Here is a 16076-nt window from a genome sequence, read left to right as displayed (position 1 = left end):
GGCAAGGAAAAGGAAAGCAAAGGTTCTGGTCCAAAAAGATTTACGTTTGCATTTTGTGCAACACTGCGTTGCACACATCGAGTGCAACATGTTGCGCGAAAATGTTCCGAGTCAGAGATTTATGTGCGTGCGCGTGCATCAAGGTAAAAGTTAACGAATTTAAGTCACGGCTGGATTTAAAGATAACAACTATTAAATTCTTAATGAGTGAGCTCATGCTCTATTTACCTGGCCAGTTCGCTTTCGCAGCCAACTGCAACTAATTGCATGCAGCTCGAATATGTGTCACATATGTATATGGTTTGGTTTTTATAGATGTGCAAAATTAAAAGCCAGATGCCAACGAGTGTGTGTGAGTGTCTTTGCGCAGTCAACTCAGATACCATTGCACTTGCATTCAACGCAGCTACCACCCATTTTTCGCAAGGGTTATCCTGTGGCCCATCCTGCCATCCTCCCATGCTTCATCCTTTCCCACTCCACACTTCGCGGTTCAATGCACCATGATGACGTGAGTAGAAGTTATTAAGTCACAATGGGCGACGGCTTGGCTTGGCTTGGCATGGGTTGCTGTTCCGTTCTGTTCTGTTCTGTTCCGTTTGGTGGAGTCGTAGTCGGTGGTTTATTTGACGTCGCCAGGCGGTGGCCAAGTCCTCGAGCGAAAGACCCACCTGCCAGACAGCGAGCGCCAAGGATGCGACAGGAAATTCATCAATGTCTCCGCCGGCTGTCGCCTGCATTCGACTTGTCAAGCGCGGCAACAATTTTACCCAATGCCAGAAATTGCCAATGACGTGGTGGAAAAGGAAGAAAATAGATGATATACACGTGGACTAGAGTCCCAGCCAAAGGATACCAATTAATTGGGTGGCACTTAGAAATGGACACGAAGTATAGCATACTTATTGGGGCTTATTTAAAGTCCCTTTACATTTATCGTTTATAATGTTTATTGATTAATGATAACATCTAGTTCTGGTTATATGTCTTAGATGAAAGACAGTTTTAGAATGATAAACTGTTTTTCACATTAGAATTAACTTGTGGGATCATCCGTGGGACCACCTCATTCCATCGGCAACATACCCAAAATTACCCTGCAAAAATGAATAGCCGATGGAGTTGTGAGAAAAAGAGTAGAGCAGGTTATTTGCGATCCAGAAGCAGAAGCAAACCGCCTAACCGGAAGCCAACCGTCGGAGCATTTTCCCGCCAAGAGGAAATTATGAATTTTGGAGCGGCTGCTGTGTTGCCCTTTGCTTTTGCCCATTTTGGAGAACTTTATTCAAGTGTCGCTGCAGTTGGAGCTGTCTATATGCGCAAGTCCTTCCATGTGTATGTACGGGGATATGTTCAGGGATTATCCTGTAGTTTGGCCAGGACCACTTGACGGTCAGAGTATAATGTACAAGTTGATCCGTTGTCAAATTAGTGGAGCGTACTCGAATGCACAAAAATGAAAAAAAACACTAACTGACAGCCCGGACTGGCTGCTTGGAGAACTTTTCTGAAATCCACTGACCACACAATATTCCAGCTCATTTACATATTCAAAGCCCAAAAAACCCGTGTGTGTCTGTGGGCAGTGAACAATTTTGGTGGCACACTTATTGTTAACCAACCGGTGCAAAAAAAAAAACACCTTTTTGTTTTACCATATACATAGTTGCGTTATATTTGATCTTACTCTTCGTCTTTCCATTTTTGCATTTAACTTTCGCTATGCAAATTATTTTAATTTCTGCGTTTACAATTATTGTATTCCGTCAAATTAGCTTAATTATTACAAATACCGAGCACATTCCCTCGATTGGAATGCGAATGATGACATCCATAATGTGTCCGCAATCGAATTTTACTGACTGGTTATGGCTTCTGTGGTGGAGTGCGCTGTTTGCTAGCGCATAAATCACATGGCGTATGCGTAATATTAGTATGTCAATTTGCACATACATACATTCTAGGCCTAATACATACATATGTATGCAGATGTATGCAAATTAAATGAATAATCATAAATCTATGCAGTTTTGATTTGCCGAATTTGTAATCGGATTTCGAGCGGACTTGCTGCCACATAATATATATGCATATTTAGTGGCATTCGGTCGATTGGCGTTGGCCTCAGTTGCCATTGTAGTCCTCGATGAATGTGTCGATGATATAGCGCTTCACCTCGTTGATGGAGGTGCGCTTGTTGCTGCACTGCAGCCGTTCCTGATTTTCCGGCAGCACGAGCAGTTGCTGCAGTTCACCCTGCGACGATAAAAAATAACAGCAAAAGTTAATGCACACAACGTACGTAATTGTCTGCCAATAATTGTTCAATTTGTGAACCACCAACGGGGCGTATACGTTATCGGCGTCATGCAGGCCTTGCAATAAAAATGCCATGAATATCGAATTGTTTACGCTTATCTTATTTTAAGCTAAATGCTTTCTCTTGAACAACATATATATATATATATATATGTATATACATTTAAGCCATTTTTGCTTGAAAAAGTGCAAAGTTTATATTTATAGGAGCCTTACTTTTTTGTTGTTCTAAAGTAATATAGATTAAAAATGTATATACCATTTTGTAATAAAGGAGATGCCAGCTTATGAGTGATGAAAATCGAAAAATATGTCTCCCCCGGGAAATATCATGTATAGATTCTATACTCACATTGAAGCCGCGTCCGATTTCGACATCCGCGTCCACGGGCAACGTAAAAAGTCGCTTGGAGACAACGAAACTGTTTGTCCACGCGCAATCGACGTAAATCGATATGAAATCGCCGTTCTGTATGCTGCACGGTGGATGAAAATAACATCGAAACAATAATGGTAAAGTGAGCTATTCGCAAATAATTAAACTATATATGTACATATATATGGATACATAGTGGTGCATTGTTAGTACACTCGCGCGTACATACATATGTATGGGTGGGCACCCATACAGTGACAGTGAGAAATGTGCCGACGGTCGATGACAAATGGTGCCCACTTGAACCAAGTGTCAATTTGGCTGTGTGTCGTTGTAGCCAGTAAAAAGCAAAAACCAAAAAAGGGCCTTCGATATTCATGTGCACGCTGTCTGTATACAGTTGCGGTCAAGAATATAGCAATGAATGTTAAATTTCACCATTATAATCGAATTATATTGTCCACAGATTCTTAGAAAGAAAATAAAAAGATATGTACAACGTGGCTTATAATCAAATTAAAAATAAAAACTTTATTTTTCCAAGTTTTTATAGATTTGCACATAAAATGCTGAAATTTTTTTCTTTGCCACAACTGTGTGCCTGCCTACTATTTGCATGTGTGTCAAGTGTTTGGCAGTGTGCGTTTCATGGCACAAACATTTATGCTAATACATTGAAAATGCAAATAAACGAAAGTGTCCACGTCGATGGCCATCAGATCGAAGTGAGTGCCATTCGCCCACGCAGAGGCACACACAGAGGCAGTGATTGCCAATCATCACCATCGCACGGAGGTGGGAACCCACTACCCACATCCACCGCCTGGATCCTTCCGAGCACCATATACCCCATCCCATATGTGTACACTCTCTCACCTGATGGCCACTTGATGCCAGCGATAATCGTATAAATTGAATTTCACCGGCAACATTTCCGTCGTATTGTCCCGCTCCAAATACAAACGCAGTCCGTCCTTGCAGGCCTCCAGATAAAGATTGTGAGTGGCGTTTCTTATGGAGAATATGGTCGCCGTGCTCTTGGTGTCGTTCTGAAATCGTCACGAATTCGCTGATTGCCATTCCATACAAATCCCCCAAAGTGCACCCACCTTAGCCCTTAATGTGACCATAAGGGTGAAGTTAAGGAGGTTCCTCCAGCTGCGAATGTAGCCCATGTTGTAGGGCGTCGAGGGCGTTGGACTGAATGCAGTGCCCATCAGACCCGCCGTGGTGAGGTCCAAATTTGAATATGCATCCGGGTAGGAAGGGGCAAGCGAAGCATCCGAAGCTTGAGTTGGCAAATCCTCACCCATCGGCAGCTTCTTGTAGAACTTTAGCAGATCGCTTATGTCATCTGGAATGATGGTTCATTTGAGCGCAATACTTTAGTGAATTACTCTTTATACTTATATTTTAAGCATAATGATTTAATTTTACAGATACGCTTTAGCTATTTAAGTGAATGGCCAACTCACCGCTGCACTCGAAACTGTTGCAGTTGCGCTGCTCGATGTTGTAGCCCTCGCAGAGGAGCGTCGACAGGGCCACGCTCTTGGTGGGCTTGCGTTTCTTGTGCTGATTGCTGGCACGTGCCTTCCTGGTCCCAGCACTGGAGCCAGTCGCCGCTCCAGCTCCCACTTCGTTTCCAGACCGGTCATTGTGCGCACTCGGCACAAACCTGACACTTTCGCCAGCTCCTCCAACGCCTGCTCCTTCATCATCACTTGGTGGTTCATTACCGCCGCTTGTCTCTCCCATGGGGTCAGGTGCCGGGGGACTGGCGCTCGGATGGGCATGGGCACGGACACTGGTCTGCGGCGTAATCGTCGTCGTTGCCTGGTCAAATTTATGCAATGACTCGTCGCCACTTGCTCGCATTATGAGCAGCTCGTTCTCATCCTCATCTGCCAGCAGATCGTTGTTGCCATCGCCGAAAACGTCCGTCTCCTTGGACAGTTGGGCAACTGCGCCCGCATCGTCTGCACCCTGAGCCTGTTCATCCTCGTCGTCGTCGTCGTCGTCCTCCTCCAGATTGATGTTCATGTTGATGTCCACCAGCGGATTGTCGAGTAGACAGCGCCGGAAACGCTGCTGCACCCCCTGACCGCAGGTGACACTGCACAAGGTGAAGTCGCTCCAATCGTCCCAGCCTGCAATTGATTGTCAATTGTTTGCAGTGAAAATCAAATTAAATGTAAGTTTGTCTCTTTCAGTTTTAAATGGCTTGTGTAATCACAAAGGTTACCTTTTGGCAACAAAAAATTCTTTTTAAATTAGAGGGCTTGAAACTGTTTACATAAATATTACTGCATTTAAAATAGGAATTTTATAAATGCCCTTTTTTATTAGTACACTTTGTACTCCATCTTTTCTTCATGCGCATATAAGTAATGCCTTTTCTTCCTGACTATGAGCCATAAAATTAAGACATCATCGTGCCAAATTTTAGTGCCGCTTGTTGTTGGGACGAAAAGTCCTTTCATTCAGTTGCCGCAATTCAAGGCAGATCCTTGGTGGGCGCCTGGCCGCTTGACACAAAAGTCAAGTGTTGCTTCCCTCGAGTGGCGCTGGTGCGGATTGCCGGCTTTGGAGGAGGCAGTGGCCCACATCTGCTACATCTGCTGCGTCATCGAGATGTTGCCGCCTTGTATACTGCTTTTTATTTTATTTTATTTGCTCTATTTTATATTTTACCCCCATCCAGTCGGAGGTATCGTCAACGATGGCTATCAATCTTCATCAAAGATTAATCCCCCAGCTGGGCTCATGAAGTCACAATAGACTGACGAATAAGCCGAATGAGTATCGGAATTTTAAGTGTTCGCAGCATTTCACTGTTGAATTACTTTAAGGATATCATCGGAAGGCAGGGCATGTAATCGGCTTTGAATAGCACAGTCGCATGCAATTATGTTGCGATATTCGAGCGATGGGAGATTCTGGCCCTCCAGTGCCAATTACCGCTGATTGCCACATCCGAGCCCGGCCTGACCAGTGGCCTCTAGTTTGGGAAACTCTATCCCGCCGGGTTCATCCAATACTCGACAAACATCCGACCGGAGCGATTTCCTCAACAATGCAACAACTAACAAGCGAAATGCGATTAACTAACGGAAGCAAAAACGGAAGCCCGGCCAGGACAGTCCTGGTTTCGGGTGGCCGGAGGAGGCAATCGAGTGGCTTCTGGGCGGATGCACTCGGAAAATATTGTATATACAAGTCCTAAAATATATTAAATGTATGTAAAGGTGTTGAAAAAAAAGATGATACAAATCGTAAAGCAGTAATTGCCTAGCTTAATATAATTGCTAGAAAACCGGAAGCTAATTTATTTAAAGTCCATTTTAAACTAATCAGTTTTTAAGTGCAGCCACACAAGAAAGCGGAAGTGCATGCTTACCCAAATGCTTCCAGATATGATTCTCGAACTGCGGCGTCCAGCGATGCAGACCGTTGACGCTGACTTGCAGCACATCGGTGGCGCCACCCACGGGCGGTCGTTGAAGCTGTCGTGCGGTCTGCGGACTGCCTCCGGTGGATGCCGTCGCAGCGGGCAGCAGTTTGCCAAAGGCAATTAACTCCGCCGGCAGCATTTTCAGCATGTTATTATCGAAACAACGCAGTGGCTGGAGGGTCGCATTCAACTGCCTGCAGTTAAGTGGATACGATATGGGTGAGCATAAAGGTAAGGTGAAAGGTGATGTGGACAAACGGGCTGACGTGGTAGCGATTCCCCGATTACTTACCCCTCGTACTGAAAGGCTGACTCAGCGCCACTCCAGGTGCCACCGCTGCCCGCGGATCCAGCGCTGCCACCTCTGCTGCGATGGCCCGAGCTCCAGGACATGAGACCTCCCACCCTCGGCGACATGGGATTCCCGGCATCGGTATTGCCGTTGGCCACTTTCAGCAGCGAGGCACCCTTGTATATCGTTTCCGGCGTTAATGTTATTAAAATCGTGTCCTGTGCGAGGGACTGCACCGGTCCCTCCGGCTCATCGGCGAAGATCCGTGCGACGAGGGCCTTGACAATTACCGGACTGTTGCGAATCAGTTCGGCCATGCCCTTGTGGGGACAGGGATTCACGGGAGTCGCTGCAGCCGGTGCCAGGAGCTGCAGCACGAGCAGGAAGAGCAGGAGGACCAGGTGTAGGGGCAGGGGCAGAGGGGTGGCGGAGTGCACCCGCGAATAGATGTCATCGCCTCTCATCACGGGTGCACCTGGATTCGGCCGAGCCATGGATCCTTTATCTTTACGAGTGTCCTAGCGCCACTCGCCGGTTGGCATGGCAGCTTTTATCGCTGCGGTGGCTCAATTTACTTTCGGCAAAAGTCACGTTCCGGCTTTGATTCAACTTGGATCCGTCCCTCTCCAGGAACAGAGGCACTTTCACACAGCACCTGCATTCATCGTTGGCCTGCGGAAAGATGGGTAAAAAGAGCTTGATTGAGGTGGCATTGCCAAAGGACAAAAAGGACAAAAGGACCCCTCCAGCCCCAGCCCGTCAACCGAATCTTCAATTCTATTCAAATAATGGTGCCGGGTTTTGCATGATAATAGCTGCAGGTTGCAGTGGCTACATTCTGCTATGATTTATATAAAATGTTATATCGCTATCTGTACCTATGGAAGTCTATTTTAGTTTCCCCAAGGAAGCTTTTGCAAAGGGTCGAATTCATATATGCACGATTTTCTTTCAATGTCACAGATTTGCATGTGTTTTGTAATTTTTATTCGACAATTGTTGTCAAAGGGAGTATATTTGTATTAATGTTGCAACTTTTATCAAAGTGATTTTGCAATATGCTCTTTAAAGAAACTGAATGAAAGATGTTTTCAGTTTACAGTTTGTGGTAACTTATCTGAGTTTTACTTAAACAAATTATTGAAAATAATAAAATACAAGCTTCCTACTAAAAAAATCTTAAATCGTTAATGTACTTTACAATGAAGTATTTCCTACTTGCATTTTGTAGCAAGCTAATTCATTTGATTTTAGATTTATTTAAGGTATAATAGCTATTCTTGGCCACCTGTACTTCCTCTCAGGAACACAAAATTTACGAGAATTTATAGCGGCCATAAAAGGTTCTTTTGGTAACAAGAAGCTTAAGGACCAAGATTACTTCAGGCGGTGCAGGATCACAGGATGCTGGGGTTTGGGGCCATCAAAGTCGTTGCATTCGCTTTCATATCCTGGTGCAGGAAATAAATATCTGGATTAAGGACTTCTGCAGCATACTGGCTGGGCAAACAATGGCCATTGGAGTAACCAGTGGAAGATTCAGTGCCCGGTGGAGTTGGCAAAAGGGGACTAAAAGTTAAATCCACAACATAAACGTGCAATCAAATAGAATTTTTACGCACAAAAGGGCCAGCGGCAAAACATTTTCTGTAGATAAATGTGCACTTCCAGGGGCTAACAAAAGCTGCGCTCCGATTTTTCAGCGCAACCGGGTCGCATCCTTGGTGTCCTGCGGTCCCAGTGCGAAATGGAAAATGTACAACACGCGCCAATTCGGAAACGAATGCAAATGTGCGTCGGGTTGTGCAAAATTGAGACCTCAATTGTTTTATGGCCATGGTTGTTCGTCTATCGGTTGGCCCAGAAAAATGTAGGCGAGCGAACGAGTTAACAGTTCCGTACCGCTTGCACTACCAATTTCACTACCAATTCCACTACCCATTCCACTACCCTTTCCACTACCCATTTCACTACCATTTCCGTTTCCGTTCGACTGACCGGCAGGTCGTCACTCAACATTCATCGTATTCTCCGGGGGCGGCAATCAGTGTAATTGTTATTGTTTTTACTCCGCCTTTATTGCCCTTAATCCATTTTGTTTTGCTCTCGTTGCTGCTCAGTTGAACTTTTGCAAATTGGCAAAGTTACTGCCAGCGACAATCTGTTAAAAGCTTTTGAATTCCAAATCGACTTGGCCAAGGTGAGCCAAGCGGCAAGGCACGTACATATATACATAAATCAGTCGGAAAAGTCCAACGGCTAAGCCGAATGCATATTTAACGAACTTCGCCGCGATTCTGTGGTCCATTGGGGAAATTCTCGGACATCCCATCGCATTAACGAAAATTAGTATTGTCTTCCGCCTTTATGGTTCTCATTACTTGAATTGTGACGAGTTCTTTTGGAGGAGATTTCGAGGATGAGGGTAAATCCCATCCACACATCGATTTCAATTTCCTTTTGAAGGCAGGAAAAAGGAAACATCAAAATACAATGTTTCCGCCCACGCTGTGACACTTCAAAAATAGGCGGACATTATTATGAACAAATTGAAGGCCGGCTAAAAGTCAAGCAACCCATGTGTGCAAATATACACTTAAAAAAATATGTACTATTTCTACCTATATGAAAACAACAATTTGATTTATTTCATAACTTTGATTACGTAAAGGAATATACTTAAATAAGAATGGGTCTGTTTAAGTGGATACTTTAGTGATGTACTAAGATTGAGCAGATACACCAAAGAATCCTTTGATAACACAGTGAATAAAAATTATGAACTCTGGATATACCGTCCCGAAAAATGTATTTTCCCTATTTTCTGCGTGTGCATATTGTTGCTATTATTGGATGCCCGTCGCTCGAGATGATTGAATATCAAAAGGCAGTTGGCTCACGCAAATCTCCGACATGTTTCGAGTGGTCCCTGCCGCCTGACAACAATGTGAGCAGCGGGATGCGAGTTTAACAAGAGTGGATCCCCGAGGACTCGTATAACTGATAGCCACCCCCTCGGTCGACTGGGCAAGTTTGAAAGCCCAGCACGTTTGGCCAAACTTCCACAAGTGGCGGGGGTATCCTCGCTTGTGTCCCTTTTTTTTTTGGGTCAGGGACTGGCGGAAATATTTTGTACCCAAATTATGCCGTGAGTGCCAGGCATCGCACAAAAAGGAACCCATAGGACCCTCGAAGGAATCAAACCGACTGACTGAAGGCCCAAACCGTTCCACACGCATACGCAATTATCCTCGGGGACAACTGTCGCCTTTTATCTGTGCGAATGATTAAGCTTCAAGTGTCTTAAAATTAATTTTATAGTGTTTCCAGCCCAGGGACGAATCCGCATCCGTATTCGTATACGCAACGGGGCGTATGCGTAATCTTCCCAGCCATTAGCTAGATCCTGCTGGAATTGTATGCGTGTAGTGCTTAAATAGTTTTATCTGCCACGCGCTATCTTCGAGATACTTAATTCCAGCAGGTCCTAATATGTAAATCACTTGCAGTCGGAGTTCGTGTTTCAGGCTGGCTGAACTTTTATTCCCACGAACACGCCATTCATGCCCAGGAATTTCACTCAGCCCTAAGCTCCTCCGCCGTGGCTATATTAAATTCCGAGCTTATTGATTGCGAACCATTGCTATGCGGAAAAAGTATTTGTATTCCACCGATTTTTCACGTTAATCCCGTCTCAATTAACCAAGCGACTTAATCTCGATGCACGCTTAAATCATAACAAATTGGGGTAGATTCACTTTATAACTAAACAAATATTTGCCGGGAATATATTTCAATTTTCGGTATTTGAATTATGCAAACTCATTTGAGACGAAAGTGAATTTATTGCCAGCTCTGGCCCCAAAAACAAAGCCGAAAGGTTGCCGTCTCCGGTTTTCGCTCTGGCTCTGGCTCCGGATGCGGATGAGGAAGGATATGGCCATGGAGCTCCGGCTCCCCGGGAAATTTATGCGCACAATTAATTTGAAAATCCGAATTTCAGCCAACAACAGGCGAGCGTACTATACTCGTATACTGTATATCACACGGTTTACGGGGCCTGTTCGTCGCATAAGAACGAGATAAAATGTAGATACCTGCAGTGGGCCCGATCATCGACGTAAGTCGACGGGTACGTTTCATCAGTCCAATTAATTAAAATCCTTGCGGATTATTTGCTAAGCGTATTTGCTAATTGGGCCGGCTCTGATTAGACTGCTCGGCAAATACGAGTACTGTCAATCCAGCGGACTGGCGTCAGCAGTTAAACGTTAACCCGCCCGACTTAAGTGGCCCCATCCCTTCCAGCTTAATGAGCCCCTCGAATGGGAACTTTATCGCCGGGGTCGGCCTTCGTTTCCGCTCCCAGTTCAGCTGCCAGTCTCCATGGTTGCTGGCCCTCGGTGCAAATTGTAATTATAATGCCACTTAATGGGCATAAGAGCGCCTCAGTTCTTGTTGCCTGCTGTTATTGTTATTGTTGCGGAAGTGGAAGTGGAAGCGGCTTGGTGGAAGTAAAGGGTTATCAAAACCCCAGAGGTCGTCGATGAGGATGTTAAATGGATTTAACAGGCCAAGTTAGGTTCACCCCCATGCCTCCTATTCGAACATTGAGAGTCCTAATCATTGGCTCCGGGTCGCCCCATTATCCATTATCTATGCTGGGATTATTTTTATTGCAAGTGCAAAAGAAATTCGCTGGTGCCGAGATAACCGCAGATATTTTGCGCTGACAGAGCAAAAAGTTAGTTGCCCCATTATAAAGGGCTGCACATTAACCAATGGTGTGGTATGTAAATGGGCAAAGCCCCCTAAATACATACATACATATATATATATATATATATCATACTTCCACGGATTTGCCATTCCCCCCTGGTGGGTGCGGACCACTTTAACCCATTTGAAGCGACTGTCAGTTGCCAGTTAGCAGTTGCCAGTCGAGGGTTGCCAACGGCCATTAACAATGCAATTTTGTAACAATATGAAATTGTGGCTGTGGAATGGCTCAAAGCGAGCCTGATGCGATGAGGTTGCTCTGCAATTAAGCAGCATGCCACACGATCTAGGACTCGCACACATGTGGCAGACCCAACACAGAGGGACCTTAACATGAATCAATCTCCGACTCCAAAGGCGGCCACAAGTAAGCTGGAAATATTTGGAGCTGGTCGCTCGGTTGGCAGTGCGTGGAGCACCGGGATACCATTTGAAATTTAATATAATTACGTGATGTGCTCCTTTGATATTTGGCTATGGTAAAATCCTTTGACTGGCCTTTGTTAAGTTCTTGCCAATATCGAAATCCAATTTACACTTTAATGCGGTATTTACCTAGATAATTGATAATCACTTCTTTTTTTTTTATTAGACAAACACTGCGGATTATAATTATTTATTTTATTTAATACTGGTTCACTTAATAAAAACACGTTGATTCGTTAAATGTAATTATACATTTTAGATTTTGCGATGTTTTGCATAAATTTCTCACTTCAAATAACTAGTGACCATTGTTCGTCCGACGAAAGCCAAATCATTGAACTATTTAAGCTTGTAATCTGATTTCAATTTGATTTATATTGGCAACGCAAACTAGATTGCTTTGTGGTCACTTTGTTGGACTAACTATTCGGTATTGGCATTTCGTTTATATTGTTTCTTTTGTTCGTTAGCATTGTAATTATGCACTTGCGAAGGGTTTGTTTATTTATTTCCCACTTTTCACCACATGGCTGGCTGATTAAATTTTGCGAACCCACAAGCGCAAACTAATTACAGTTTTTATAGCTTTGCCGTAATATCAACAAGCGAGTTCGAGTTTGAAGTTAAACCAAGTATGGTTTTCCAAGTATTTCCGCTTTGTGAAATTTTCCGGACTGGCGCCACGAACGAACTGCTTTGGTTTTGGCCAGAACAGCGGCTTTTATAGTTGGCAAGGATCCGTGGGTCCTGCGCCTGCGCGGATAATATCCTGATGGACTGACTCCCTCTTTCATTTTTGTTTCCTCCTTTCGACACGCAACACAAAGCCGGCTGTTTTGCTGGCCGTCCGTGGTCCACTGAGCCAATGCTCATTTACCGCCCGCTTCCATTTCCAGGGCGTTTGTTTACACCGGGACAGCTGAGGTCGGGACAACAAAGTTTGAAGCCATCCGAGGCACTTGGCACTTGCCACTTGGCACGCTGCTGTCATCCCAGCCGTTAAGGAGCCCCACTCTTGTATAGTACGAGTGTATGTATGTACGTTAACGGGGATATGTACTTGCTGTACTTGCAAAACATTGAAGTTTTAATTGAATTGCGGCTGCAAGTTTTAACTGCATTCTGTGGGTAGAATATTCAGCGTTCCTACACGCAGAAAGGTGCGAGAAAAAACTTCGTCACAAACTTTTCAGCTCGCAAGTTTTTCACTTTTCATTTCTTGACAGTGCGTAGAGCGTGTGTTTCTGTTTAGCCCTTTTAGATGCAGTTGGCAAGTGCGGCATTCAGCCAGGCTAAGTCAGTATTCAAAATAGCTGCGCCTGCAAGTAGGCAACAATGTTTTCATTTCCGGTTACCGTTTATGTGGTGGCTTGGTGTCTGTGTGTGAGTGCGCGTACGGCTGTGTGAGTGTTGAAATCTGTGTCGAACACCTGTTGTTGCCATTGTTGTTCTGGCGTTATCGCCTTCTTGGCCATTTGGCTTATTTTGTGGGGCCGTAAAAGTTTTGATTTCGCACTTTGCTAGCCTTTCTCAAATGATTTTCGTTCGCTAAGGATGTTCGAATTTACAGGATATATTTGCACTAAAGACGAAATCATAGATTCGACAATCTACAGTAAGTCTGAGGTTAACATTTGTGATTTATTAAAAATCATGATCATATTTCTAAGACTTTAACTTTTAATTTAACGCTAGGGTTTTTTGGTTGCGCTACCCTTTTCCAAACATCCCTTTCTACTTTCTTCGCTGCTATCTGTTTTGTTGCTCATGTCGCACCATTGTTGGCCTGTCGTCCTGGGTGGCATGACTCTTAAGTACCACCACCAGGTGTTTTGATTTATTGCGGCTTGGTTAAGTGCGGCCACAAACTTCATTTGGGTCCCCAGACTCAGGCAAAAGTTTCCACCGAACGGACTGACCAAGGATTATAGCCAACGGCAGCTTGGAGAACAGAAGTTAAGAGGAGCAAGCTGTGAAAAAGCTAGAAATGAGTGCTTAATATTTGTGGCAACTTTGATGTTAATCGCAAAACATTTCGAGTTCCGCCAATTAATCATATTTATCAGATCTTTATTTCGGAAAGCGAGTGTTTTCCTTATATTCTTAAATTAATACTTAAGTGCCTTAAATGTTTCAAAGAGCAGAGTAAATGGAATGTTGCACAAATGTAGTTTAAATTGTAAAATGGCAGTAAGTCTGAAATGAACCGAAATTAAAACCACACAAATGCAATTGCTTTCCACACATTAAACTATGTTTCAAATGTAATTTCGCAACATTCCATTCACAACTCGATTCGTTGAGGGAATCGCCGCACACTGCTTGAATCCGATTCACACCCAATATGTGCTGATTATTTATGCCTTTTATCTGGCAAACGGCGCCAGTGCTAACCCATTTAGACAATTTGGTTGATTTCGCACCCACTGGCCAAACACCCGAACAGCCAAATGCCCAAAATCGCTAAATCTGCCACGCCCCACAGATCCTTTGTTCATCCAATTCGGTTTGGAGGCCTCTCTCTGTGCAGAAGCTAATTACAATTACGAGCCATGGCAAGCGGCTAACTCTCCCACTTGGCAATCGAGTTCCAAAACATAGCCATGCATATTTAATTCTTCTTGCCCAGAATCCCTACTCCCACGTCTCCCCTCCGCCCACGATTCTTTTGGCGCTTTGCAAGTGTAGCTTAATTTGACAAGAGGGAAGTGTTGGAAGGGGGGGGGGGGCGGTTGGCGTGAAAGTCGTCGGCAGTTTGGATGGCCAAAAACCATTTGGAACATGCACAATTTTGACACCATCCCAATCGGCCCCCAGTAACAAGTGCCATTCACATGGACCGGGGCGATTTCATGGGAACTCAATTAATGGAGCATGATCTTAATGGGTTCCTATTCCCACTGCCCACCACCCATCTCGACGGCGATGAGGACGAGGACATGGCCGTTGGACGGCGGGCAGCGAGGCGTACAAACACATGCCGCTCGCTAAGTGCGCCAAATCAGCAGAACTCTAATTGGAGGCGGATGCCGTTTCGTCCTTCAAAAAAAAAAAAAAAGATGAGAAAAAAGAAGGAATGCTGTCGGCGCTAAAAAAAACTTATTTTAGGCGAGGGTAAAGCCAAAGCCCTCTTCCTACCCCACATCCCCGATTTCCTGATCCGGTGTGCGATGAATTGGTGAGCGTTTGCCGAGCAATTAGGAGGCCAGGCGTCAATATTTCGATGGGTATGGGTTAGTTGGCCCTTGCTTTATTGGCCCGCGTGTGGCTTTGAAGTTGGTTTAGTTGGGTTTGGAGCGTGGGAAAAGCTTTAAAATACTTGACATTGAGTTTTGAACTTTAGGCTCAATGGGGTATATATATTTTCATCAAAGGGAAATGGCGATAGATCTATGAACCTAATTGACGCAACAAAAAGGCCCAAATCTGAAGGCCCATATCATTTACAGTTTCACAACGTAAACTGAGTTGAGAAACGATTGCAATATTGGGAATATTTAAATATTTATGCAGACAATTCGGGGGCAGAATGTTCAATAGCCCACGTGATTTTTACCAAGGCAGCCAAATGCAATCAGAGGCCATAAAGATGGGCCCACCAGGAGGAGCAGGGCACTCGACTCGACTCGACTCCGGGCAAACGAGGCTAATATTTCAGGGCGCGAAGCAATTGCGTTCCGCCTGCCAGGATTCGCTCGACTGTGTGTTTACTGGCAAATTTGTAGCTCGTGGCATCATCGAGCAGATGGCAGTCGGCAAAATACAATTTAAACGTGCAACCGGCGGCAAGACCCGTGGCATGTAATAGAATCCAACTGCGACTACGATTCGAGGCCACTTTTTGCACCAGCGCCCCCGTATGCAAATGTGTTGCGTTCTGCGGAATATCTTTATACAATAATCTTATCAACGCATCGGCTGGCATGTGGCATGTGGCGTATGTGATACGGCATATGGTGCAACAGGGTTATGGGGGAGTTGGGCTGCCGAACCGCCGCAACCACTTGGCATATTGCGGCTGACAGGTTTATGATGGATTGCCACCGAGGAGCTGCAAACTGCTCACCACCTCGGAATTTTGCGATTCGATTTAAATTCGCATTTGTGTTTATGCAAGGAATTGAGCCATTTTTTATCGTCAGCTTATATGGGATTGGATTCCGTCCGCACACACAAATACTGTGATGTGTTGCCATTTGAGCTCAAAATATATTGATACTCTGGCTTTGTCTGGATGGGGCAGCTAACTTGGTTACCCAATTGAAATTCGAGCATAAGTACTAACTAACTTATCAAATCAAATCGAGATGCTCACGTCCTGGCACACATTTTCATTGCTAACCATTGAGTGCTTGGCAACAACAGCTCAAAAATGTGGAACTGCTCCTTGAAGGACCTTCGGATCCCCCAATTTTTTTTTTGTGCTCGTT

The 16076-nt window shown here is 44.6% G+C and overlaps 1 protein-coding gene across 2 annotated transcripts; it reads right to left on the bottom strand.

The window, feature by feature from the left end:
* Positions 1-1648: 1648 nt before the first annotated feature.
* Positions 1649-12394, bottom strand: CG12594 (uncharacterized protein). Of its 2 annotated transcripts, none has more exons than NM_001275553.1 (8): positions 11671-12394; positions 6442-7113; positions 6096-6343; positions 4171-4845; positions 3805-4049; positions 3572-3744; positions 2672-2795; positions 1649-2256 (listed from the first exon to the last, which is right to left on the bottom strand). In NM_001275553.1, the coding sequence occupies exons 2-8, from the start codon at positions 6903-6905 to the stop codon at positions 2125-2127; spliced, it is 2061 nt and encodes a 686-aa protein (NP_001262482.1). In that variant the 5' UTR covers positions 6906-7113; positions 11671-12394; the 3' UTR covers positions 1649-2124. The 2 variants fall into 2 exon arrangements, with proteins under 2 accessions (NP_001262482.1, NP_650109.1); NM_141852.3 differs by having other exon boundaries at positions 11776-12394.
* Positions 12395-16076: the final 3682 nt, after the last annotated feature.

Source organism: Drosophila melanogaster, chromosome 3R (genome assembly GCF_000001215.4).
Source record: "Drosophila melanogaster chromosome 3R".
NCBI lineage: Eukaryota > Metazoa > Arthropoda > Insecta > Diptera > Drosophilidae > Drosophila > Drosophila melanogaster.
The sequence above is the reverse complement of the archived record's forward strand: the minus strand, read 5'-3'. Positions and strand labels throughout refer to the sequence as shown.

What these genes read in the sequence shown, in the direction of transcription:
- CG12594 (NM_001275553.1), bottom strand. Translation starts at nt 6,905, where the DNA reads ATGAGAGGCGATGACATCTATTCGCGGGTGCACTCCGCCACCCCTCTG. An exon ending in TGGTCACATTAAGGGCTAAG is followed by an intron (nt 3,745 to 3,804) that starts GTGGGTGCACTT and finishes TGACGATTTCAG; the next exon opens with AACGACACCAAGAGCACGGC. An exon ending in TGGCATCAAGTGGCCATCAG is followed by an intron (nt 2,796 to 3,571) that starts GTGAGAGAGTGT and finishes TCCACCGTGCAG; the next exon opens with CATACAGAACGGCGATTTCA.